At 41.0% G+C, this 27,885-nt stretch overlaps 1 protein-coding gene across 2 annotated transcripts; it reads left to right on the top strand.

Moving 5' to 3' along the window:
• The first annotated feature begins 8,274 nt into the window (after nucleotides 1-8,274).
• On the top strand, nucleotides 8,275-27,605 carry LOC148871410 (Mal d 1-associated protein). 2 transcript variants are annotated; one of them, XM_088970523.1, is made up of 2 exons: nucleotides 8,275-8,723; nucleotides 27,111-27,605. In XM_088970523.1, the coding sequence occupies exons 1-2, from the start codon at nucleotides 8,512-8,514 to the stop codon at nucleotides 27,478-27,480; spliced, it is 582 nt and encodes a 193-aa protein (XP_088826649.1). In that variant the 5' UTR covers nucleotides 8,275-8,511; the 3' UTR covers nucleotides 27,481-27,605. The 2 variants fall into 2 exon arrangements, with proteins under 2 accessions (XP_088826649.1, XP_088826648.1); XM_088970522.1 differs by having other exon boundaries at nucleotides 8,477-8,754; nucleotides 27,091-27,605.
• Nucleotides 27,606-27,885: the final 280 nt, after the last annotated feature.

Below are 27,885 nucleotides of genomic sequence, written 5' to 3'. Positions count from 1 at the left end.
TTGACAAGAAATAACAATGTACTTTATTCATTTACAAATAAATATTTATGTACATCATTCTGATTGGAGCTAAGGGCATACACTATCTAACATGTTGGATGAAAGTTAGAGAAGCCTTTCAGATTAAGTCATTTAGAAGTGACCAAGGACTAAAATTTTGTTACATATCGGGGCATATCAATTGATATGTGTCATATCATGGCCCCACTAAAATGACCCTACACAAAATGTTTTGGGGTCCCACCTATTTCAAGGAGCAAATGTGCCTTAAATTAACCCCCTTGAACAAGTTTCAAAGAAAAAACTAAAGAAAAGAAGGGTGAGTTTCAATATAGATCGATATGCCCCATCTGGCATATTGGGTTGTATCAATATTTTGAACCTCAGAAGCAATCATACTTGTACGCATATGTATGCAAATACAAAGGTCACATCCGGACTGTTGGAAAATAGATACAAAAACAAGTTCAAAGATGACCCAAATTGGAAGACCAATGCCTTGCAAAATGAAAAACTAAGGCCATATAGAATGGAAGTTTCTAAGTGCTACGAAGCAAAGAAATGAGCAATTGTTGGCATTAGACTTGTTCATGGGTTGAGTAACCCAACGGACCATCTAAGTTGGGCTTGGACAAGATATCGGGCCCGTAGGTTTGGGCTTTATAAAAAAAAGCCTGGATATATGTTATATAATATATAATATTTTTTCATTATTATTCTTATCATTTTTCACGTAATAGTGAGATCTTTCATTATTTTTAGGTTTTGAGGTCTTTAAATGTAAACAAAGTAGTTTTTTATTGAATAAAAAAGAAAAAAATATTTTTCCAATTTTTTGGCTAGGCTCGAGCTCAACTCAACCCATGAATAGGTCTAGTTGGCATAGAAGGGGTTCATGCACAAAAATATAATAGGTTGTGTGATTGTTGTGAAGCTATTTTAAACATGAACCCCAAAAGTGCGGTGAAAATTGGGCTTGGTGAAGGATTTAGAGGCTAGTTTCAGAGGATTCTCATGTGTTTGGTTGCTAGGAAGAATGTGCTTAGAGATGGTGTCACCCTATGAGGCTAAGGTTAAAGATGCTTGCATTTTGGTTCTTGACTTTGTTCAATAAAACCATTGGAGGTCTAAAGGAGTGTTCAAGTCATGGCTGAGCTGGCCCTGTGAGACACGTGGCCGCCCAACTATTGACCTGCCACGTCATCCTAGCTCGAACACGTCAGCCTAGCTCGGCCGAGCTACGCTACCAATGTGGCCCCCCATCTTATCCTTCCAGCCACATCAACTACACGTCATATGGATGACCACAACTACAGATAAGGAGGAATAAGGAAGACAACTCCGTTGGAGAATGAGACTCTATCCTGAATACATCGGCGGCTAACCTCATCCCGACAACCCCGGAAGACCAATCTGACCAAGACATTGATCTTTGGATATAAAAAGGTACTCCATGCTCGAGGTAAGGGATCCCAACTTCTAAGACCGAAACTGCTATTTAGCTCAAACCAGCATCCTTATAGCTCGGCCCGACCACCTACCACCTCCTATTGACTTGAGCGTCGGAGTGCATACCTAGGGATAACTCCTCAGGCCTCTGACTTCTGTTTCCTTGATCATAGGTCTTGAAGCGCGTCCTCGTCCTTGTAGCTCGGTCCCACCCTGCTAACAAGGACTATCTGGTTGCTCTCCTCAATTCGTGCACCACCTCGGATTGAGTAGCATTAGATTGGCATCATTTGTGAGAACCTACAAAAAGCCTTTCCGAAAAATTTCTCGCCGCGTAGCTTCAAAGTCGATCAAGATGCTTTAATAGTCTGAACGATTAGTAGGTTGTTCCCCGTCTCGGGAGAACTGACATCATGACTCCTCGTAGCCTTCGACCGCAGTAGATCCAGTGCAATTCCAAGCCATGCAAGAGAAGGTCGATAAGATCTTCGAGTTCATGCAGACACTGGGGTCTGTCGCGCCACCCAACCGGGCCGTCCCCCCTCACACCCCGACACACATGAAGGATGATCCACAAATCAAGGACCCCAAAGTGCGTCAGTCAGACGTAAGGGGAGAGCGGTCCGAGCGAGTGACCTAAGAGGGAGGCCACACACGCCAGTCAGCACGGATCCCCGCCAAAGAAAGGCTCGGCAAAAGGACACCGCCCTTTGTGGTCTCTGTCACTGAATCAAGCTCAGTCAAGGATCACCCTATGTGACGTAAGAGGGAGGCCACACACACTGCAGCCCTGGACAATAGAGATGCTGAGATCAAAGAGCTCCGATAACGTTTGGAAGAGATAGAATGCACTCAGACCCACAAGAGCATGACGCCCACCATGGACCAACCTGCACGGTCCAACACACATATCACCAAGGAGCCACCCTTCATCCAGGACATCGTGGACGAGATACCCCCTGTTGGATGGCGAGCCCCCCAATTCGATAAGTACGATGGGAACTTTGATCCTTTCGACCATGTCACGGCACTCAAAGCTCAGATGATGTTACACAACGCCTCGGAGGGACTAATGTGCAAAGCCCTTGTAGCCACGCTGCAAGGCCCAGCTTTGGCATGGTACTCCTCTCTGCCGCCAAGGTCCATAACGTCATGGGATCAGCTAGAGACCCAGTTTTCTGGCGCAGTCCACGCTAGCTAGAAGCATTGGAAAACTTCGGCCAGCCTCATGCAGATCTGACAGAAGAAGGCTAAGTCCCTTAAAGATTACCTAGCGAGGTTCAACAAAGAAGCACTCCAGGTCAAACACCTAAACTAATTAGTTGCAATGACGGCCATACAACATGGGCTCTGCCCTTCCCCGTTCAACTTCTCCATCTCCAAAAATCTGCCTCAGACATTGGTTGTGCTAATGAGCCACGTGCAAAAGTATATTAACGCTGAAGAGGCTCAAGCGTAGCTTAGAGACGAGGATGAGATGCTCAACTGAAAGAGGAGAAAGATCGACGACCGAAAGTCTGAGATGTCGGATAAAGATCACAAGAGACAGGACCGCCAAATAGACCATAGACCTTGGATCCTCCCCACTGACCTACTGGAATTTCACGCTGCTCAATATTCCGCGGTCTGAAATTCTGATGCAAATCCGTGACTGCAACTATGTCAGGTGGCCCGAGAAGATGAAGACGCAAAGTAACAAGAGGAACCGAGACAAATACTATGAGTTCCACAAGGACCACGGCCACAACACGGAGAACTGTTTTGATCTGTGCAACCATATTGAAGACCTGATTAGGCGCGGTTATCTCAACGACTTCATAGACAGAAGTGAGAAATTAATTCAAGAGGAACGAAGAGCGGATGAAGCTTGACAACCGACGCCCCGAGGCCCCCCAACCGGCATCATCCACATCATATCAGGAGGAGTTGCCGCCGGAGGGGAAAGCAGCTCGGGTTGGAAAAGATATGCTCGACGGTGCGAGTTCGATGACTAAGGTCACGGGAAGAGGCGCGACACATCTATCACCTTCACTAATGACGACCTCTGAGGGGTCTAGACACCGCACGATGACGCCTTGGTCATCACGGCCGAAGTGGCCAACTTCGAGTTGTGGCAGATCCTAGCCAGCACAAGAAGCTCTACCGACGTATTGTTCGAAGATGCATTCGAAAAGCTTGGCATCAACAGAGAACGGCTAACACTAGCCAGCACTCCCTTGATGGGATTTTCGGGAGAGTCCCACCAGCCCACTGGGAGAATTACTCTTCTCCTCCTAATCAGAGACGGCGATGTCACTACGACGACTATGATAGACTTCATCGTGCTATGTTGCCCTTCCTCCTACAACGCCTTACAGGCCGTAGTCTCGACATACCACCTCGCCATGAAAATTCCAACCAAATATGGCATAGGAGTGGCACACGGAGACCAAAGAACAGCGCGACATTGTTATCAGCTCTCCTATCGAGGACCACATCCAACTGCTGAGACGCTAATGGCAGAGGCCTATGACCTACGTGACGAGGTGAAGGCACAACATAGCCAGCCCGTGAAAGACTTCGTCCAGATCCCCCTCTACGAAGAAGATCCTGAAAATACAGTCCAAATCAGCTCCCTACTAGACGACCACCTCCGAGAAGAACTTGTGCAACTATTGAGGAAAAATGTCAACGTATTCACTTGGTCGGTAGCGGTCATGCCCGGGATCAACCCCGAAGTTATCACGCATCGGCTGAACGTCGACTCCTGTTACCGACCTGTGAAGCAGAAGAAGAGGAACTTCACCACAGAGCGATGGCAAGTGATCACTGATGAAGTACAGAAGCTTCTTGACGTCGACTTCATTCAAGAAGTCAAGTACCCCGATTGGCTGGCCAACGTAGTAATGGTGAAGGCCAACGGAAAGTGGAGAATCTGCATCGACTTCATTGACTTGAATAAGGCCTGTCCCAAAGACAATTCCCCTACCAAGGATCAACCAACTTGTCAATGCAACAACGGGGCATGAGCTACTGAGCTTCATGGATGCCTTCTCAGGCTACAACCAAATCTGGATGCACCCAGACGACCAGGAGCGAACAGCTTTTATCACCGACCGTGGCCTGTACTGCTACAAGGTAATGCCCTTTGTCCTAAAAAATGCCGGTGCCTCTTATCAGCAGCTGGTGAATGAGGTATTCAAAGAGCAGTTTGGCCGGAATGTAGAAGCATATGTTGATGATATGCTCGTGAAGAGCAAAAAGGCCAAACATCACCTAGTCGACCTTCGCGAAGTCTTCGACACACTCAGAAATCACAAGATGAAGTTAAACCTAACCAAGTGCACTTTCGGGGTTGGCTCCGACAAGTTCTTGGGGTTCATGGGGTTGGCTCCGCCCCTTCTGACTAAGCCGAACCCAGGGGATGAGCTATTGCTCTACCTCTCGAAGGGAGATGAGGTCATTAGCACACTACTGATTAAAGAAGAAGACTGGGTATAGAGGCCGATCTACTACACCAGCAAAGTCCTCAGTAGCGCAGAGGATGAGTTCAAGGAATCCCCTCTGAGAACGAGGCCGAGTATGGGGCTTTGATTGTTGGGCTCCGCCTTGCCTTGGACCTCAGGGCCCGAAGAATCGAGGCCTTTAGTGACTCGCAACTTGTGGTCAACCAAATCCACGACTAGTTTAAGGCTCAGACCCCCTCTATGGTGAGCTATCTACAAAAGGTGCAAGAGCTCATTCAACAACTCAAACATTTCAAAATTCAACAGACCCCCCGAGCTGAGAACACCTGAGCCAACGCCCTTTCAAGGTTGGCTAGCTTGCCACAGACCAACCTTGACTCAGCTATTCGGCTAGGTACACTAGCCCAGCCGAGCATCGCACCAACGACCCTCCTCGTCCTCCCAGTGCAGCATGACCCATCTTGGATGGACCCGATAACCTAGTATCTTCGAGAGGGCACTCTCCCAGAAGATCGAGCAAAGGCGAAGAAGCTCTAACATAGAGCAGCCCGGTATTGCCTAATATAGGGTCAACTCTATCACCGTTCCCACACTCTTCCATACCTGAAGTGTCTCCCTCCAGCCGAAGTAGACTACATCCTTAGGGAGATACATGAGGGTATTTGCGGAGATCACCCTGGTGCGTGCACATTAGCCCATAAGGCACTCCGGTAGGGATACTTCCAGCTGACAATGAAGCAGGATGCCGCCCAGTTAGTTCAAAAGTGCAACAGTTGCCAGCATCACTCCAATCTCCATCACCGGCCTACGACCCCTCTAAAGCCAATCACCAGCCCATGGTTGTTCGCCCAATGGGGAATGGACATCCTTGACCCCTTTCCCACCGCGGTCGCACAAAAGAAGTTCATTCTCGTAGCAGTGGACTATTTCATGAAGTGAGTGGAAGTTGAAGCTCTGGCTCGCATCACCATAATGCTCAGAATTTCCTCTAGCAAGGAATTGTCTACAACTTCAATATTCTGTGTGTGCTCATCACAGACAACGGAACACAGTTTACCGACAAGAGGTTCGAGGCCCTCTATGCCGACCTAAGGATTGATCATCGGACTACTGCGGTGCACCGACCCCATTGTAATGGATAGAACAAAGTAAACAACCGCACCCTACTACACGGCCTGAAAATATGCCTAGATCAAGCCAAGAGAAAGTGGGTTGAGGAGATGCCAAACATTCTCTGGGCATACAGGACGACCCTGTGGATTGCCACCAGAAAGACCCCTTTTAGCCTGACCTACGGGGCCGAGGCCATGGCCCCCATGGAGATAGGTTCCCCAACCCTTCGGACCAAACTATTCAATGAGGGGCAGAATGACGAAGATCTATGCGCGGAGTTGGACCTAGTAGAGGAAGCCCGGGACCAAGCACATGTAAAGATGGTCACACAACAGTAGAGGATGGCAAGGCATTACGATTCCAAGGTCAAAAGATGCGAATTCAAGATAGGCGACTTTGTCCTATGTAGAGTCATAGTCCCTACACTAGGAAAAGGCAAGCTCGGACCGAACTGGGAAGGGCTGTACAGAGTCACTAGGGTCCTCGGGACGAGCACTTATAGATTTGAAGATCTCAAAGGTTGACCGATACCAAGGAGCTAGAACTCGAAAAATCTCAGGATGTATTACCAATAAATCTGCAAGCAATAAAGACCCATTTTCTCAAGCTACAACTCCAACCTGCAAGCACACACACGCCCACCACACACACCACACATGCACACATCAAGCTGCACTATCGACCAAGTCGACTCCACCGACCCTAGAACGGCCGAGCCCATAACGCCCTGATCGGCAGCGCATCGTCGATTAAGCTACACGACTCAATTGACCACGGATGAGCCTAAACGTGGAGAAAGGTCGCCCCCGCCTACTAAAGCCTAAGGGCGGTTGTAAAACTCCACACAACTGTTGATTAACATCTGAGCTAGCTTCCCAACGACTAGCTCGAGAAGGGCCCCAAATTGAACTGAACAAGGCTGTGAACACCCTTGGTTAATGTCTCATTGTTGCTTTAGTTCACCATTATTGTGGCATTATGCATTGTTGTCAGTTATACTTTGTGAACCCTACCCCGTTAAATGACTATCTGTTGTGCCAAACTAGAATGCTATTTTTGAACAAGAACAGATAAATGTAAATTAAACAAGATAAATAATGCAAATATATCCACAAAATAACATGATTTCCAAACAACACAAAATCAATGATTGAGTGTTAAACTTGTTAAACTTGTTAAACTTGTTAAATGACTGAGTGCAGGCTTAACATTGTTAAATTTGTTAAACCTATATAGACGTATGCCATGCCAGCTATTTTGAACCATGTAAGTACCAATATATTCGTCACCTAGATGAATCCTAACCTTGTGAGAATTGGCATGAGAGTGGATTCATCGGAATAGAAGAAATTGGTTAGGTTGTGTTTGGTTGCAGTACAAATTTATTGGCACTAGTATAAATGCATGAAAGTGTAAATGTAAAAAATGCATATTCTTGTTTAATTTTGTTTTGGGTTTTACTTTATTATGCTTCATGTTTTAATTTACTCTGTTTGTGGTGCAATCAAACAAAATAAGCTAAAATTTAAAACAAAAATAGGTTAGAATTTACACTCAAATCATTTGCACTGTCATGGTTTTGCATCAATGCAAATTTATTTGCATTGCAACCAAAGACAACCTTAGGGGTACACCCACTTTTGCCTCCGTCCAAGTGTGTATTAATGTAGTATGTCTGCGTAGGATGAATTTTTTTTTTTTTGATAATAAAAGAAATGGGCTACATAAGATGGGGTAGCACGTCCCCACAAATCACTATAACAAATAAACGTAAAAGGCCAAGGCAACTTACAAAGATTCAGAGCTATATAACTATCATCCGGCAACTGTACTTCATGGTGAGCCAGTCAATCCGCAGCCTGATTTGCTTCTCCATAAACATGCTTATAACTGATCCCCGCTACATTAAAGAAGAAAAGGAGAATTATTTTCACTAACTGTTGAGTTTATTAAAGTATAAGTGAAAGGATAAAATGATCCAATGAAACAATAAAAGGGCAGTAAATAACAAAATGAAATTCTCTTTTGAAATTAACGAATGGAAGGTTAGGGAAGGGAGTTTTATCCCAATCGTAAAAGTTTAGGGGCTTTTTATCCAAGATGTCTTGGTTCTTTGTATTGTTATTTATGAGAGATGTTCCCAATATACGGTGGGATGAAACTGTAAAACCAATGCGCGGTCACTCGGAATCTGCTACTCACGAGTTGTTCTTACATGCTTACCCACAGCACCGTGTATTAGGAAAATTTCCAAGATATTCCCAATGCGTAACTGGAACGTCTCTTGGGTAGCAGATCCAAACCTCAATTCAAGAGATCTGTTTAGCCGTTGGCCCTTGCCAAAGGGAATTACAATGACGGTTGGACACGTGGACAAGTTTTATTGGTGGGATAAACTTATTGTCATTACTCTTTTGACACGTGGCAAGTTGACGAGTTAGCACCAACTCTTATAAGAAGGTCAGGCGGGGAAACTAGTTCATGGAGTGCGGAAGAAGCAAAAATGGGTTGGGTTTGGAAAGACGAGACGATCAACGGTTCGCCGTCTAGATTTGGCGGCTTCGGCGAAATTGAAAACCCTAGCTCTGGATCGGGAAATCGTTGTTCTACGAGAAGGATCGTCAAGAAGCAATGCAAGACGGAAGAGATCGAGCCCGGGAAGTTTATCAGGAAGTGCGAGAAGACCGAAGAGATTCTCAGGGAATGCGTTGGAAGGTTATTTTTCTCTCTGTTTCTATTATCTAAGGTTCAGAAATCATGTTCTATGTTTTATTGCAAGATTCTTTTCGATATTTTTGTTCATTTTCTTGCGTTTAGGTTATTTTTTCTTGTTCTAATTCTTCTTTTCTCAGTGTGTGGTTTGGACTTTGATCGGAGAAGTGAGAAAATTTTTGTTGGTTTTGGTTTGGATGTTTTCTTAGTATCCGCGGATTTTAGTAGAATTAAATTCCATGTGTAGAGAAGAAGGTTGGGCTATGTAGAGTATATATCATCATCTGTCAATTGATGTATAGAGCTGGTGGTATATAAATTTGTTGGGAAAAGAGAACTGTTTATCCTTTGTCTTGGATATTGCTTACTTCTTTGGATGGATGAGGCGGGGCTTTTTTCTTTTGTAGGAGTTGGTGTTTGATAAATTCGTTCATGGCTTCTGTGTTGGCAAAGATGCTAAATTGTTGGTGAATTGGATTTGCGGAAAATTTCATGATGACTTGCGTTTATTTGCCTATTTTTTACCTTCATCATGTAATACAAAAAGAATTAAAAAGTGGGTTTTTTAAACTTACACAAAAGAACAAAAAAGACATGCAAGGATGCATGGACTATCATTTTGTCCAATAGACGGGCTCTATTTATGGATCAAAGGCTAATACAAGAAGCATGAATACTAGTAAACTAGTTTTCTTCACATTGTGAAGGTTATTTGTCAGGAACTTTCTATTCTAGTGTTGTACCTTCGGCTGATTGAAGTCAGTCCTATCCTAATCCCGGGCAAACCATTAATCTATACCCAAGGTTCAAAGTTTCGATATGATATGCCCCATATTGGGCGTATTGTATTGTATTGTTGGCTTAACGATATGCCCCTACAGGGGTCGTATCGGGGTGTGACCTGGTTCAGGAGGTAGACCACCCTTAGACCGACCCCTCTGAACCAGTTTCAAAGAAAAAAAAGGGAGAGCGGACTTTGATACAGGCCGACACGCCCTATATCGATGTTTTAAACCTTGTCTATACCTAATCCTAGCCCTATCCAAGGCTGATCTTCAACCTAAGTAATTGAATTGACACATTTGCAATCCTAACCAATTCGACTACCCCAGTTTGTCACTTTTGAGTTTAATGGTATTATAGGTGTTCTTTGAGGAGTCATACAAGTGCTTGAAAATTATGTATTTCCATATAAAGATAACCCAGTAAGCATCTTTTCCCTTCATTTTATTTTGTTCCTTGGGTCAGTGAAATGCTGATTGAGCAGTCAGAATAGGGTTGCAACTTGCAAGACTCTATCCATGTTTCACCTCTTTTCATATATTTTCCTTTCATCGTATTTTTCTTTGTTTAGATCCTATTTTCTGTAGCTTTCTTTAAGTTTGTAGAATTGAGGTAATTCTTGCTATTTGGACCCATTCTTTATCGTGGTGCTTAGGAAAGGCTTCTGGTCATCAAACCAATGATTGGGAGTATTTTGATTTGATCATTAGCCTGAGACTTACCAACTATGTAACTGAAGTTTATCTAACTGTTATATCTATTTCACATGACTTTGAACAAACATGTCTGGAAAAAAAATGATCTACTTGATAGTGGTGTTATTTATATCAGGGTTACTGAATGACTGGTCTTATTTTTTGGGAAATAAATTCTCCAGCCAAGGAGGACCATGTGCAGAGAAAGTGTACCACCTCTCGAGTGCATGATAAAACCTGCAATTTGGTGAGTGACCTGGCTAGCAGTCCTGCTAACCTATCTGAGATTGACTGGTCATTTGAGGGTGTCATTACAGTTGCATCAGTCATGTTTATTGAAGTGTTAATGTGGGTTATGGTAAATAGTGTAATGTATAAAATAAAAGAGAAATGATTGAGTTCTTTAAATTCTCCTTCAAATTGATGGTCTTCTGGAACCACATCAAATAATCAAGGGTCCTCTGTCTCACACACACACACACACACACAAAAGTACAAAGATAGATAATTATTTCCCTATTTCACCCATCCATTCTCTTTTATGTTTGCAAAACAAAGAGATTAAGAACAGGGAAAAGGAAGGAAACAACAAAGAGGGAAGCGAAATAGGAGGAGAAGCTGTTCAAGGACCTGCTTCATGGTGCTGAGATAGGGAATGACACTGTTTCTTCAACTTTTAAAGTGATTATTGGAAGACTGGGAGTTGATTTGGGTTGCAGGAGGGAGAATGCTTGGATTGATAGGGGCAAAGTTTTGGTGACTCCAAAAAAACCAGAGTTCCAAGTAAGTCTAACATGATTCAAGTTACAAAGGTGTTTTCGAGACTGAAAGATGGTCTGGCAGGTGCTGGGCTGACCAACAAATACAAAAGAATCTATAAAAGAAGAGAAATAAAGTCTAGAATCTCATTTTGAGAACCCCCAAGTGGAGAAGCGGCCTTTGCAGGTTGGGATGGGAGCAAGATTCATTTGGCAATCTCCCTAGATGATGGTGATCTGAGAAAGGTTGGGTTGGGAGAGAGTTTGGTTTGTTCGAATGAAAATAAGATCTTTGAGTCCTCTTCCAATGTGGATCTGGAGAAGAAGAAAAAGAAAGGAAGTGTGGCTTTGAAGAGTTTGGTTGATAGAGAAGTGGAAATTGGCTTATTCTTTTTGGAGGGGAAAGTCTTGTTAGGAAAGCCTTTGAAGCCTTTGAAAGGAAGAGGAAGGAAGAAAGTTTGAGGAAAGCTGCTGATGCTCTTGAAGGAGAAAGTTGGGATGAGGAGGGAGGCTGTGAAGAGTTTGGAGAGATTTTTTTTGATAAATAAGAGCTTGGAGAGATTGAAGATTAATTTTTCTTCATTACTGTAGATTGCTTATGAAGTATCACTGCAAATTTGTTTTCTTTTGAGCTTTACTTTTGAAGTTTTGTCTCAGTGTGGTTGGAAGTCTTTCTGGGGTGCTTATTCTGTCAAGGCAGCAAGCTGATTTCTTGGGTGCCTGTTATTCCTGATTTCAGACACCTGAACTTGCCTCAGCTGTTTAGAACTCAGTCCTTGTGGAGTCTGTAATTCAAGTTGTTTCTGGGCCATCCTTCTGGTTTGGGCCTTGTTGTATCTTTTTCCTTCTTGAATAAATTTACTTTACCTTTTCAAAATAATTTTCTAAAGTTCTATATATTTTCTATTGTATATTTATTAGCACATATGAAATGCATCTTTACCTTGGATTAGAACTTATCGTTTTTAGCAGTCAACTTTGGTTGCATAAGGGAGGACAGAACGACTAGGCAGTGACTCACTATAGGTAATGTGATGCTTCCAGTAATTGTTTTAAATAGGTATAGCTTGGGAAAATAATATTTAGCGTAGAGGGGTAGAACTGGTCCAAGGCATTCAGCCATTCACATCAAGTGAGGGAATGATATATGCTAAGGGGATGAAGATTTATTGTAGGCCTTGCTGAAGGAAGAGTTTGGAGAACCTTGAAATGGTGTTATTATTGTTCTGTCACAAGCTCGTTAAATTTAGTAGAGTAATGCACAAGAGGGAAGTTTGGAGGTCATGGTGGAAATCTTCACCTTGTTGATACTTGTATAGAATTTTAAATCTGAGAATAATTAGAAAATAAGTGTACATGTTGATTGAATCAAGAGGCAGTTTCCTTGTTCAACTGAGCACCTAGGTTTGCCAACAGTCAAGAAAATTCTCTTGCTAGGGAATGCGTAAACAGAAAGGGATTAATTTAGGGTAACCTAGTCCATGGAAGGATTTGTAACTTTATATTGAAATCTTGGGAATGAATGGCATCTCACTTATTTATGCTGATTGATACAACAAAGTTAAAGGCACCTAAAGGTACCACTAGCCAAATACAAGTGTGGTCCTTTTTAATTTGACCTACAAGAATCTTCTTTCTTTCTTTTCTTACTCTTTCAAAAAGGTTGCATGTTAAGCAGATTAAGGTTTCTTTCCCTAAAGAAGAACCCTATCCTAACTATATAAGAGTATATGTTGTCTATTTTCAATCTTAAAGAAGAGTTCAAGCAACCTTTCATGTTTAATTAGTAGAGAAACTCTCTTCATGGTGGTTGAAAATCATCATCTCCTTAGGTTGGTAAGATGTTAATCCAACTGTCAAAGCGGTCTCCCTTTTCTAGTTTAGCTTTCATATGTTAATCCATCTGTCCCTCTCCAGACCCTACATTGGTGGGAGCTTCGTTCATTGGGCTTTCTTTTATGTTTAAGACCATATTTGGATTAGGATGGAATGGAACTAGTAGTTTAATTTGACAACTACAGCTGATTAATCCTTTGTGAGAAGTTTGATTCAGTTGTGAGAGGAAAAGAAATTGAAACATTGAATGGACATCCCCACTCCCAAAGATGTATTTTATTAAGAGGGCACATGGTGGTCAATATGTGCAATTACAAAATTGGCCTTGGGCAACATCATAATTGCATGATACAATACTACAAGGACTATTATATTACAATAGAAGAAATGTACACAAGAAAGAAGACTATACATACACAGCATTTATGTGTTAGGCTATTGATACTCCCGTTAAATGTGGAAACCACATTAATTTGCTTACGAGAAATTCATGACAAGCCTGAGTCCTAGGGGTACCCTTGATGAACAGATCAGCAAGCTGAAGTGTAGAAAAAACATGAAAAAGGAGAAATCACACCTGTAAGAAATTGGTCTCGGATAAAGTGATGGTCAACTTTAATATGTTTGGTGCACTTATGAAAGACTGCATTAGAAACAATATGAATGACACTTATGTTATCAGCATAGAGAGGAGTGGAGTGAGAGATGTGGACCCTAAGTTCTTGGAGGAGATCCTGAAGCTAGAGACTCGCCACAAGTGGCAAACATAGCACAATATCCGGCCCTTGTGGAGGACTTAGAAACGGTTGTAGCTTCTTGCATTTCCAAGAAATGCAAGTCTCCAAGAAACACATACCATGCATAGAGGAGCGACATGAATCAGGACATCCTACCCAATCAACATTAGAGTAGGGCTAAAGGAGAGCAGTAGATGAAGAAGAAGGAAAGAATAATCCATATGCAAGAGTATCTCTAAGATAATGAATAATGTGATAAACAACTAAAATATGAGGCTAAGCAGATACAGATTAACTGACAAATTGAACAGCATGGGCAATGTCAGGATGAGTAATGGTCAGATGAATACGGCTGCCAACAAGTTGCCAATATAAGGATGGATCAGCCAACAGCTCCCCGTCATTCTTAGAGTACTTACCATACTGCTCCAAAGGAATTAAGGTGTGACTGCTATTTGTAAGATGAGCCGATTTAATTAAATCCAATGTATATTTATGTTGGATCACAAAATGCCCCCTTGGGGAGTTTTAAATTTCCATGCTCAGGAAATATGTAATGGGACCAAGACCTTCATAATGGAGGGATCGTTGAAGTAACTGTTGAAGTTGCTAAATGGCCTGAATACCATCACTGGTAATGAAAATGTTATCAACTTAGACAAGAAGAGTGATTCCTTGAGCATGATGATGAAGAAAAAGATGAACCATAAGCACTCCGCTAATAGCTCGCCTCTACAAGAATTAGTGTGGAAGTGTTCAAACCAAGCATGGAAAGCATGCTTAAGTCCATATAAGAACTTTTTGAAGCAGTAGACTAGAGAAGGACCTCGATGATAACTAGGTGGAGGCTTCATATAGACAATTTCTTTCAACTAACTATGAAGAAATGCATTTGTGAAATCCATTTGGAAGATTAACCATTGACGAGGAGCTGACAAGGCAAATATTAGCCAAATAGTTGTTAACAGGAGCAAATGTGTTAGGCCCATGGGCATTGTAGCAGACCTAGCCGATCCATGTTTCATCAGAGTATATTCCAGGAGAGGAAGAAAGGGGCTGCCTCGTCACAACAAGGACCACTAGGACAGCTTGAGAGTTGGCTACAGCTTTACACAAATTGGTTATAAGCCTAAGGCCTTCTCATCAAGTTTCTGGTCATCTGAACCTTCAAAATTATCTTTTCTTCTTCCTCATCCTTTTCTCTTTTCCTTATTAGGAGGTTAGGCCCCTTGAATCAGCCTCTATGTTAGGCAGTAACCTAATAAAATGTTTCTTCATAATCAAGACCATATTCATGTATAATCTTAAGCAACTGGTTGTGCCTTGTATTGTTGAATACTTCCATTAGAGTTTAATTTGGTAGAGAAGATCCACTTATTATAGACAAGAGTAACACCAGAAGGAAGACGTACAAAACCCCAGGTGTCATTATCTAATAGGGCACATATCTCAATGTCTATGGCCTCCTTCCAGCAGGGTATAACAGCCACCTATTTGTAACTATGAGGAATGTCTGTGGCATCAAGAATAACAGAAATGGAGCTATGGGAACTAAGGAAACCATAGCAGTCAAGAGGATAGAAAACACACGAATGGCATAAAAGAGTAGATACAGGAAGAGATGGTTAGGTACTCATAGGTGGTGTTGAAGGGATGGAGAAAGGATCAACCAATGGAGATGTGACTGTTTGAGGAGTAGAAGCTATGCAACGCTTAAAAACCTTTCCATCACTGAACCTTCAAGAAGTTGTATTCCTATCAACACCTTTGATAGAAAATATCAGTTGAGAATGAGGGAGAAAGAACCAGCCTCTGCTTTATCGAGTAATCATATTAGTGAAGACCTACTTCAAATCAGTGGAGATCGATCAAATAGCTGCAAAGAGATCCACTTCATACTAGTGATATTTGTTGGAAGGAAAAGCCAGACCAGAGGAGGTTTCAACAGTGGCAATGTCATCTGGGGGTAAATTTTTATATTACATATTATCTTATGGCCATGGATTCTCTGAAAAGAATAACCTGATTGAATCAGCTCTGTAGCATTAAGTTATTTAACGGTTTTGTTTTATTTTATGCTTGAGAAAATAACTCGTACTCTCTGCAATCTTGACAATTTTCTAATGAGGTTGGTTTATTTTCTTGACACTGTTTCAGAATTTCTTGTTAATGAACACAATTCTTGTTGTCCTGTATAGATTTTAAGATGATGAAGCTTTGATAATCTGAATTTATTTCTGCTTCTTGATTTGAGTACAACATGGTCAGCCATTTATCTGTCTTATGCCTACATCTGAGATTGGAGAACTAAATGTATTGTATGATGTGTCACATAGCCCTTTTATTTCCATCATTACCCTATAAGACCTCTCAAAACTAATCAACTATTCTGCTATGATACTTTACCTGTATAAGGGTTCCATATCATATTGGATATTTGAATTTTTAGTGTAAATTTTGTATCTGATACCTTGTTGAGTTGTGTCCTTGCTATATCTTGGTAACATAGCTGCCAACACCCAATTTTTGCTCAGTCACCTCTCTAACCCACTTTTCACAATCCAAGTGCCCGATCAGACCTTACCAACATCTTTAGAATATGCCAAAACCCTAGGAAACTAAGTTTCAATTCAGATAGCCTCAAGTCCATCGTTAAATCCACAAGATTCCCTTTCGATGGTTACAAATGTGCCACACCACCACACCTGTTACCCGATCAGACTCCATCACATGAAACAAAGCCGTTTATCACCTAATCACACCAAATTTCAACCTTAAATCCCTTGATCTTGCCATTTATCCATTAAAGATTCCATTTCGATGAACCTAGCATTATGGCAATTCTCAAGCCTAAAGCCTACGATCCACACGTCCCCAATACGATCAAATCCTCACAACAGCCTCGTAATTCAAATCAATGCCACTCCACCAAAGTTCAACTTAAAATTCCCTTATCTACCCATCCATCAACCCAAAGCTCTATTTCAAGCCTCCTCATCGGCCAAAATACTTATAACTTAGATCCTCACGATTCCCACACCGCTAAAGCCAGCTTACACTTCCATTAGACTCCAAGGACCATAATATACCCACTGCCCAAATTTCAGATCCAAAAGTCCCCATTTTTCCCTTCACACACAAAGATTCCAAATCGACCATTCTCATTGCTCGTTACTCTCAAAATCTTAGATATCCATCACAACAACTCCCCCAAGATACTCAAGACTTCCTAAAACCTCCATCAGACCTTTGATCGACCATCCACTAGATTTCAGACCCAAAAATGACGGTTTTACCCTTTATCCAAAAAGATCCCGAATGAACCACTTACATTGCCAGATACCCGCTGAATTCAAGATCTACACTATGAAACACTATTCCCCACCAACAAACCTCATCTAACCCTTTGTCAACCCCTTCGATCGACAATCCATTCCATTTTGAACCCCAAAATGACGATTTTACCCTTCATCCAGAAAGATCCTAAATGAACCACTTACATCGCATAATACCCGTCGAACTCAAGATCTACACTATGAAACACCATTCACCATCATCAAACCTCATCTAACCCTTTGTCAACCCCCTGATCGACGATCCATCCAGTTTTGAACCTCAAAATGATGATTTTACCCTTCATCTGAAAAGATCTCGAATGAGCCACTCACATCGCCCAATATCCTCGGAACTCAAGATCGTTAGTGCTAAACACCGTCAAACCTCATCTAACACTTAGTCAACTCCCCTAATCGACGATCCATCCAATTTTTAACCTAAAAATGATGATTTTACCCTTCATCCAAAAAGATCCTAAATGAACCACTTACATCGCCCGATACCCATCGAACTCAAGATCTACACTATGAAACACCATTTCCCACCATTACAAGATCCTAAATGAACCACTTACATCGCCCGATACCCATCGAACTCAAGATCTACACTATGAAACACCATTTCCCACCATTACACCTCATTTAACCCTTTGTCAACCCCTCGATCGATGATCCATCCAGTTTTGAACCTCAAAATGACAATTTTACCCTTCATCCAAAAAGATCTCGAATGAACCACTCACGTCGCCCGATATCCTTCGACCTCAAGATCGGTAGTGCAAAACACCGTCAAACCTCATCTAACCCTTTGTCAACCCCCCAATCGATGATCTGTCCAATTTTGAACCTAAAAATGATGATTTTACCTTTCATCATAAAGATCCTAAATGAACCACTTACATCGCCCGATACTTGTTGAACTCAAGGTCTACACTATGAAACACCATTCTCCACCATCAAGCCTCATCTAAACCTTTGTCAACCCCTTGATCGAAGATTTTTCCAATTTTGGACCTTAAAATGATGATTTTGCCCTTCATCTAGATTCTAGAAAGACTCTGAACCAATCACCCCTATCACCCGATACCCTCCGAATTCAAGATCGGCATTGCAAAACACCATCAAACCCCATCCAAACCTTTGTCGACCCTTGATCGACGATCTGTCCAATTTTGGACCTTAAAATGATGATTTTGACCTTCATCTAGAAAGACTCTGAATAAACCATCCCTATCACCCGATACTTTCCGAATTCAAGATCGACACTACAAAACACCACCAGACCTTATTCAAACCTTTATCATCCTCTCGATCGACGATCAGTTCGACTTGGAACCTTGAAATGATCATTTTGCCCTCCATCTAAGAAAAACGCCATCGACCATCACCGCCAAACTCAATCAATTCTGTTGTAATCTTTTCAATCGGCGGTCTGGAAAATACAGCCCATAAAATGCTTGTTTCACCCTTCCATCGAGGACGTTTTTGTGATCTCATCTGTCGGGTTAAATTTGAAACATCCATTCGTTCCACCCCCTCTCAAGTGTCCAAAATTACTTCTCTAGTCCCTCCCCACTAAACCCCTTTTGTTTTTCCTTTCTGTAAGAACCCCCTTGACACTTGTCACCCGCCTAGCCATTAGATCTCTATAAAAACTACCAAATTCAATCTGGGACGTGACTTCCATGTCCTTTCTTGGCTTTTGACAATTACAGCCTAGTCTCTACTTATAATCTTGTTTCAAAATATTTGTAAGGAGGTCCTTGCCATGTGTCAAATCCCCAACCATTATTAGATCTCCTTGTTTCTAGCTTTGTGTAATCCTAACCATAGATTGCTTGCTTTCTTTTTGGCAAGATCTAGGCGCCTTCACCATTTTTGGAAGAGCTCTTTTTGCTTCCTAAAAAAGTCATGCAGCTTTTCCTTCCAAACAAAGCCATGTACAAAGAAGGTATGCTTCTTGTTCTTTAAGAAATAGAAAGATTTTTTGGGAAAAGAAAGGAAAGAAGACTCCATTCGTATGGAATCAATATGGGAGGCTCCTAAATAACCCAAAGGTTCTTTAAGTGTTCCTCCCCCCCTTGGCCATGAGAGGAGCCGCCACCCATCAAAGGGAAGGAGAGGGTTTTTGGCAAGATCTAGGCACCTTCACCATTTTTGGAAGAGCTCTTTTTGCTTCCTAAAAAAATCATGCAGCTTTTCCTTCCAAACAAAGCCATGTACAAAGAAGGTATGCTTCTTGTTCTTTAAGAAATAGAAAGATTTTTTGGGAAAAGAAAGGAAAGAAGACTCCATTCATATGGAATCAATATGGGAGGCTCCTAAATAACCCAAAGGTTCTTTAAGTGTTCCTCCCCCCCTTGGCCATGAGAGGAGCCGCCACCCATCAACCACTTGAACAAGGGAGTGATGGGCCTCCCTTGTTTGAGAAAAATGACTCCCAATCCCTATAACAAAGACTCTAGGCATCAAAGGGAAGGAGAGGGAAGGTGTTAGGCACCCCTCTCCCTTTCTTATCTTGTGAATGCCAATCAAGATTCTAAAAAAAAAAAACAAATCAATCTTAATGAAAAGTTAAATGGCTTCCTCCAATTCAATGAGGGTTTGTCATAAAGAAGATGCTCTCTTACATGGCTCAATCTTCCCTTTCCCTCTTCTCGGGTGTGGAAAGCCCTTAAGGAGCAAAGGGGCGAGTGTCTACACATCCTACCCCCTTTTTATCTAAGGCCTCCCACATTCCTACTAGAAGGAGAGAGATGATGAAGCCATGAAGGATGCAACCCACCATGAACTTCCCTCTAAGTTGAATTCATAAGCCCCTAATCCGAATAGGATGCATGCATTAGTTTATACAAGAAGAAAAACATAAATAACTAGACAATAATAGAAGGACCGAATTCATAAATAGCATCTTCATTTGTTCTCAAACAAAATTAACTATAAAAGTAAGATAAGGTAACAGAAGTCAAATAAAAACATAGATGTTTTCAATGAGAAAAGTTCGAAAAAGATACCAAAACAAAAAAAAAAGCCATATTCATTCATTTACGAACAAACAAACCAACGAAATAAAATCATAGAAACCGACTTGAACATTTTTCTATTGGCCAAAAAAACGTAAAAAAAAAAGAAAAATAAAAAGCGAAAAGAAAAGAAGCTGTAAATTCAATTGAAAAGTTACCTCACTTGTGGCTTTTCTCTGGGACTGTTGGGAATGTTATGTGAAGGCTTGGATGGATGGACCGAAATAGGACTTCCCCTTTTCCTTCTTGGCCGAATATGATGGACTGAGATAGGTTCACCTTAAAATGTGGAGGAGGAAGATAATGAGAAAGATGGAGGGAGCTTGAGGGAGAGGAGTAGAGGAAGAAGAAGATTAGAATAAGGAGATGGGTAGGGGAAGGTGGTTCGGTGGTGGGCAGAGTGAATGTAGAGAAGAGTCTTCTGTTGAAGATGGGTCCTGTCTAATGCTAGGAGAGAGTCCCATTTAGAGAGGGACCATAGCTCTTTTTCAGTGAAGTGGACTTCTAATTTTGGTCAAGAAAAAGTTCATTCGGTTGGAAGCTAGCTAGATGGATTCAAAGACCCTTTGGGTTATTTAGGAGCCTCCCATGTTGATTCCATACAAATGGAGTCTTATTTCCTTTCTTTTCTCAAAAAATCTTCCTATTTCTTAAAGAACAAGATACATACCTTCTATGTACATGGCTTTGTTTTGAAGGAAAAGCTGCATGGTTTTTTTTAGGAAGCAAAAAAGCTCTTCCAAAAATGGTAAAGGCGCCTAGATCTTGCCAAAAAGAAAGCAAGCAATCTATGGTTGGGACTACACAAAGCTAGAAACAAGGAGATCTAATGGTTGGGGATTTGATTCGACACATAGCAAGAACCCCCTTGACACTTGTCACCCGCCTAGCCATTAGATATCTCTAAAAATTCCCAAATTCAATCTGGGATGTCTATGTCCTTTATTGGCTTTTGACAATTACAGCCTAGTCCCTACTTATAATCTTGTTTCAAAATATTTGCAAGGAGGTCCTTGCCATGTGTCAAATCCCCAACCATTAGATCTCCTTGTTTCTAGCTTTGTGTAATCCTAACTATAGATTGCTTGCTTTCTTTTTGGCAAGATCTAGGCGCCTTTACCATTTTTGGAAGAGCTCTTTTTGCTTCCTAAAAAAACCATGCAGCTTTTCCTTCCAAACAAAGCCATGTACAAAGACGGTGTGTTTCTTGTTCTTTAAGAAATAGAAAGATTTTTTTGGGAAAAGAAAGGAAAGAAGACTCCATTTGTATGGAATCAATATGGAAGGCTCCTAAACAACCCAAAGGGTCTTTAAGTGTTCCTCTCCCCCCTTGAGTCCATCTAGCTAGCTTCTAACCGAATGACCTTTTTCTTGACCGAAATTAAAAGTCCACTTCACTCAAAAAGAGCTATGGTCCCTCTCTAAATGGGACTCTCTCCTAGCATTAGACAAGACCCATCTTCAATAGAAGACTCTTCTCTGCATTCACTCCGTCCACCACTGGACCACCTTCCCCTACCCATATCCTTATTCTAATCTTCTTCTTCCTCTATTCCTCTCCCTCTATCTTTCTCATTATCTTCGTCCTCCACATTTTTAAGGTAAACCTATCTCAGTCCATCATATTCAGCCAAGAAGGAAGAGGGGAAGTCCTATTTTGGTCCATCCATCCAAGCCTTCACATAACATTCCCAACAATCCTAGAGAAAAGCCACAAGTGAGGTAGCTTTTCAATAGAATTTACAACTTCTTTTCTTTTCACTTTTTATTTTTATTTTATTTGTTTTATGTTTTTTGGACAATAGAAATGTTCAAGTCGGTTTCTAAGATTTTATTTTGTTGGTTAGTTTGTTCGAAAATGAACGAATATGGTTTTTTTTTTTGTTTTGGTCTCTTTTTCGAACTTTTTTCATTGGAATCATCTATGTTTTTATTTGACTTTTGTTACTTTATCTTACTTTTATAATTAATTTTGTTTGAGAACAAATGAAGATGTTATGTATGAATTCGGTCCTCCTATTATTGTCTAGTCATTTATTTTTTTCTTCTTATATAAACTAATGCATGCATCTTATTCGGATTAGAGGCTTATGAATTCAACTTAGAGAGAAGTTCATGGTGGGTTGTATCCTTCATGGCTTCATCATCTCTCTCCTTCTAGTAGGAATGTGGGAGGCCTTTGATAAAAAGGGGGTAGGATGTGTAGACACTCGCCCCTTTGCTCCTTAAGGGCTTTCCACACCCGGGAAGAGGGAAAGGGAAGATTGAGCCATGTAAGAGAGCATCCTCTTTATGACAAACCCTCATTGAATTGGAGGAAGCCATTTAACTTTTCATTAAGATTGATTCGTTTTTTTTTTTAGAATCTTGATTGGCATTCACAAGATAAGAAAGGGAGAGGGGTGCCTAACACCTTCCCTCTCCTTCTCTTTGATACCTAGAGTCTGTTATAGGGATTGGGAGTCATTTTTCTCAAACAAGGGAGGCCCATCACTCCCTCGTTCAAGTGGTCGATGGGTGGCGACTCCTCTCATGGCCACAAAGTGACGCCCAATTCCAATGGGATGTTCACAGATTGGCGACTACATTGATGATAATTAGGAACAGTGTGAATGCCATTTCCCTTACTCATTTCGGTTGTATCAACCAGCTTTAAGCTCTCAGTAGTTTACAGTTATTTGTTTGATTCCAAAGTGTGTTGAAGAGAACACACACACACACACACACACACACACACATATATATATATATATATTCCAAAGTGTGTTGAGAGTTACCTTTGATGGTGACACCCGGCATTCTTGATAAGAGAAACTCTATGGTGGTAATCTTTTTTACCTATTTTGGATTTGGAATCAGCACGGGGGGAACTTCGATGGATCACTAGTTCTGCTTGTATTGAATGAGATTGGTGAGATCTTGTTATTTTGCCTTAATGCTTAAAAGTTCTGATTAGGATCTCTGCATTGCATCATTTTGAATCCCATATTGCTTTGTTGAGAGTACTTTTGCACGGGTTAAAAGTTGTGCTTTGAATAAATGTTGTTAAATCTTGAAGGGGCAAATGTACAGTAAAAAAACACTTTGGGGTGGGACAAGCTTCCTGGAATTAATAATTGAGTATCACCATTAGAATGTGGCTTTGACCGAATGCCATTTGTAGAGTGTTCTTTTGTAGTGCTTATCTCCAGTGGGCTGTGTTTTTGAGTTGGGCTTCAGGTTTAGCACTACAGTGGTTAATTTAGTGTGGCTATAAACTTGGAAAGTTTCCCAACTGATTATTCTAATCACAAGTTTCAGTGGTACATGGAGGCTTGTGTTACGGTCGTGCTCAACCCAATGAAAATTGTAAGTTAAATTGTTAACATGCTCCCCTTCAGCTACACAGAGAATTCAGTCAGATAAGTCTTCCCTTGTTCTGCTATCATACTCCCTCTGTCTACTGCACTTGCTGCTGCAAGGTACTGCAGCTGCCCTTCCCGTTAAGGCCTCCTCCCTCGAAATACCCTTAGGACTAGGTTGAAGTCGTGCTTGTCTTCTGTCCTTGAAAGAAGTTTGTGCATAAAAGTCTGGTTTAATTTGAACTGATCCCATTTCCCTAGCCTTTTCCTTTTGGGTCCTGTTGTATCATGGTAAGCTTATTTACGAAGGGACTCATCACTACAATTGTTTTTTTTTTGCTTAATTTGGGCTGCACCGGGGATTCAACCCATGTTGGTCAAGTCGCTTTATTCAGGTAGGCGGTGGCACTTCTCATAATGTTATGGCCTTTTGAATGATGGGTATGTTGGATCCACTTTGGTGAATGCTTATTTGTTCACAGTATTGTGATTCCTAGGCATTACCAAATGATTTGCATGACAGTTTGATCGCATCAATTTTATTGTATTTGACTTCAAAGCATGAACTCCTTTTGCAAATCAATGCGATGGATGTGTGATCGACCATTGCTTCCTCGTACTTTAGTCATGTTTATGATTCCCTTTCTTCCCTTTAGTGATTAACTAGTTTTACATTAGCCTTTTTTTTACAAATCTGTACTTTCAGTCCCTGGTTCTTTTCTTAAGATGCTTGTACAGATATTATCACTTGGGGTGTCCAACTATCCAAAGAGGTAAATTTTCAGAATAATTACTTTAAATCTTTGGGAACTCCTGTGGCCAGGCCTGAATTTAAGTTTTTTATTGGCATCTTCAACTATCTGGGGTAGGTCCTAGGGCACCGTTTAGGAGCGCCCTATTCTGTTCAAGTCGTTACTTAAGCAAGTTTCTTCAGGTCTGGGTTTGCTCTCCCATATTGATCCTGTACCTGTAATTAACCACAAATGGGTTCACCCGGCTATTAACAAAGAATCTCCAGGGTCAATCTTGGCACAAAGTATTCTCTGTCAAACCCAGTGTCTCGAGCACATTTAGGTGGTGGTAGAGACATTTTCACAATAGCAGTTCTGCCAGATTCACAAAATCTTTTTGAATTTTGAGTAGTCTGAGGAGGGAAATGCCATTGCCCTTTCTAGTTAACATGCCCTTTGATTTTGTTTTTCTTTTTTATTTATCTATTACAGTTAATCATGCAATATATATATATATATATATATAATGGTCAAAGTATCTATTATAGTTCTTTTTCCACATTTTTTTTAGTATATTCCAAGTGGTTTTTGTATGTTTTAGTTTTGTCAAAAATAAATAGTAATAAACTGGAATCAAAATGGTTTTCGCAGATTTATAGTGACCAAAACCACTAGTTTTAGATGTTTTAGTATAGTCCATCCTAGGATTTTTATTCAAAAGATAATTGAAATAAAGCCAAAGTCTTACATAAACTAAAGGTAGAGGCCCCATAAGCATCCACTAAAATAAGAAAAATAAGCTGTCTGGGAGGTCTTGAAAATCTAAGCTAATAAATATTATGGTCTAGAGCCATGTTTGCTAACAAGTCAGCACACATGTTAGCTTCACGGGAACAGTGCTGAAATCAAATCAACTAGTCTCTGTTGATGAGGTTTATGACATCATTGAAGAGATTTCTATGCTTCCTGCTTTGGAGATGATCACGGTGGATGGCTTTAATAGTAGAGCTAGAATCTGCTTTGATGATGATATTTTTTAAGGCCCATATCCCATGCCATAGAAACCCTTCTTTGATGGCCCAAAGTTCAGTCATGTTTTGTGGTGCAACCAATGTAGGAATAAAAACTTCCGATCCATTGACCATTCATTTTCAGCTTAAGAGTTGTGCTTAATTATTATATGTGGTTTGCCCAAATGAAGCATGTAACCATGTATTTTCTCCATTAGGAGGATTACCTTTGTGATAATGATGAAATTTAGGGAATTTCCAATGAGAATGTTTATGGACTATGATGATATAGCTTCATGTTTAACAGTATGTATCTATAAGCTACACCTGGTAAAGTGGAACAAAGTGTGTAACCCAAAGAAAGTGGGGGGTTTGGGGGTAAGGAAGTTGAAAAAGTTTAACTTAGCCTGTCTGGCGAAGTGGTTGTGGAGGTGGATTGAACAGCCTGATGCATTATGAAGAAGGATTATTCTAGCTAAGTATGGAGCAGATGTGTCATCTTGGGAGCCAGCAGAGGCTAGAATGTCTCATGGGCGTGCTGTATGGAGAGGAATTCAAAAAGTGTTGGGGAATTCAGAAAAGGAATCAGATACAGGGTGGGAGACGGCACAAGAATCAAATTCTGGACTGATATTTGGTGTGGGGATCAACCTCTTTATCAGAGCTTTCCCAATCTTTATGAGATTGCTCAAAACAAAGAATGCATGGTTGCAGAGGCTTTTGCTCGGGTTGGAGATTCTGCAGTTTGGTGTCCAGTGTTCAGAAGGAATTTAAATGATTGGGAGGTTGGGCAGTGAATGGAGTTGATGCAGCAGCTATCTGGTATAACTCCTGGCTCCACAGACAGAGATGGGAGAATTCGGAAGTGGGATAAAGAAGGATCATCCTTCACGGTAAGATCATTCTACAACAAACTCACGGAGGTGGAGGTGGTGGATTTCCCAGAAGCTGTTGTATGGAAATCCGCTGCCCCTCCTAAAGCTGCATTTTTATTATGTGTGGCAGTGTTGGGTAAATGTTTGACAGCTGAGATTTTGGCCAGAAGAGGGATGAGTCTGTTGCCTAACAAGTGCATTATGTGTGGGGAAGTATCTGAGGACTTGGAGGCTAGAGAACTTACTAATCCATTGTAGAGTTGCTTTTCTCCTCTGGTCATGGTTTTTGGGCTGTCAGTTCTGTTTCCCAGAAAATGTGCTAGCAGTTCCTCAGAGCTGGCAGCTGAAGGGGCTTTCAAAAGAAGGCAAGGTAATTTGGAGATCAGGTCCAGCTTTAGTGGCCTGGACAATATGTTCAGAAAGAAACAAAAGAATGTTTGGAAATATGTTTGTTTCAGAGGATAATTTATGTAAAGGTTTTTGGGGTAGGATGTATTCATGGGTAGGGGCTCATAATCTGTTCAGGAATAGATGTTATAGCTCCTTTTGTAATCCTGGAGCTCTTTGTATCTACGCTTACAGAGTAATCTTGTATTTGGTGTACAGGATGTATTCATGGGTAGGGGCTCATAATCTGTTCAGGAATAGATGTTATAGCTCCTTTTGTAATCCTGGAGCTCTTTGTATCTACGCTTACAGAGTAATCTTGTATTTGGTGTACAGCTTCTGGTTGAGCAATGGACAGCTCCTTGTTGTGCAGATTTGGCTATTGCTTTTTATCTAATATATTGCTTTACCTTTTCCTCAAAAAAATTGAAGATGTATTACTGCAAACATACTTGTATTCACATACTTTCTCTAATTTCCTTCGATGTATATAAAGTTTTGCCACCATCCACAAAACGAAAGAGAATAAAATCGTTGATTGTACTGTACTTAATAGATTGGCATTTCTCTTTCTCAAACATTGTATGCAGATCTGGTATGCTCTGAAATGATCAGAATGATGGAACAGGGTTCATGTAGCCAGCCCCCTATAGGTTAGGCAAGGCTTTGTTGATTTGAATTGAATTCTTGTATTCACATCTGGAATCAATTGTGGAAACTATACCTGTTAATTTGTTTCTATAACAAACTAATATGAGACAATCTTCGCTGGTGGATATTTTGATTTTGAGCCTATGAATTTGTGGTGAAGATGTATAATTGCATAGAGAATTTCACAACTCTGATAAATAGAAAATAGTGTTCTTCATGCTCTTTCAGGCCTGTTGAAGTGATAGAATCCAACACAGAGTATAGTGAAGATGATGTCACGAATGAGATAGTTCAAGGGTCCTCACATTTGGGATCCTCAGTACTTGAACCTTTTAGCTTTCCTGGTCTACGTGGAGATATTGAAGCCATTGAGCGGAATGTATTTGGTAGCTTTAGCCGTTTCTTTGAGGCTGCCGAGGATATGAAGAATGGATTCTTTCAGGTCTTTGGGACTCCAAACCTTTACGACGGTGAATCCTCATCTAGCTTAAGGAGGGGGATACCAATAGAAAGTGAGCTTGAGAAGGAAGCTCCTCCTAAGCCACGAAATGACGAATCAGTTTACTCTGATTTTGCTGGACAAATTAAAGATGTTTGAAGCTCCTCTTTGATTGTTGAGTAGTGATTATATATTGCATCTTGAAAATCAAATGTAGTTTTTATTGCATAAATTGGGTCCACACCAATGAATATTTATACCATATAATCGTTCCCCTTGTTTCTCATGCTTTTTTACGTTTGTAGGTTTTTTTTTTTTTCGCTTTGTATTATTGACCTGGCTCCTCTGCAAGCTTTGGTCTGGATGGTGACATCTTCTCTGACTGTCAAGTTAGAATTCATTAGTTGGTGTTTTCCCCCTTCTTTCAGGTTGCCCTAAAGAAGGCCAACAAGATAAGTTAATCAGTCCTGCATTCTTTTTGGAGTGTCAAGCTTAGAGAATTTGGATTTCAGGACAACTGGGTTATTGAGTTTGAATCGTTTGAAAAGAGAGGCAAAATCCCAT

This window comes from Nelumbo lutea, chromosome 2 (genome assembly GCF_056320005.1).
Source record: "Nelumbo lutea isolate HS-2025 chromosome 2, American lotus-T2T, whole genome shotgun sequence".
In the NCBI taxonomy this organism is placed as follows: Eukaryota; Viridiplantae; Streptophyta; class Magnoliopsida; order Proteales; family Nelumbonaceae; genus Nelumbo; species Nelumbo lutea.
This window is presented reverse-complemented; position numbering and strand designations above follow the sequence as displayed.

Bases quoted from the DNA above. Each gene is read 5' to 3' on its own strand.
- LOC148871410 (XM_088970522.1), top strand. From the start codon at position 8,512: ATGGGTTGGGTTTGGAAAGACGAGACGATCAACGGTTCGCCGTCTAGA. The intron at 8,755-27,090 runs GTTCAGAAATCA...AATAGAAAATAG, and splicing joins CTCTGTTTCTATTATCTAAG to TGTTCTTCATGCTCTTTCAG.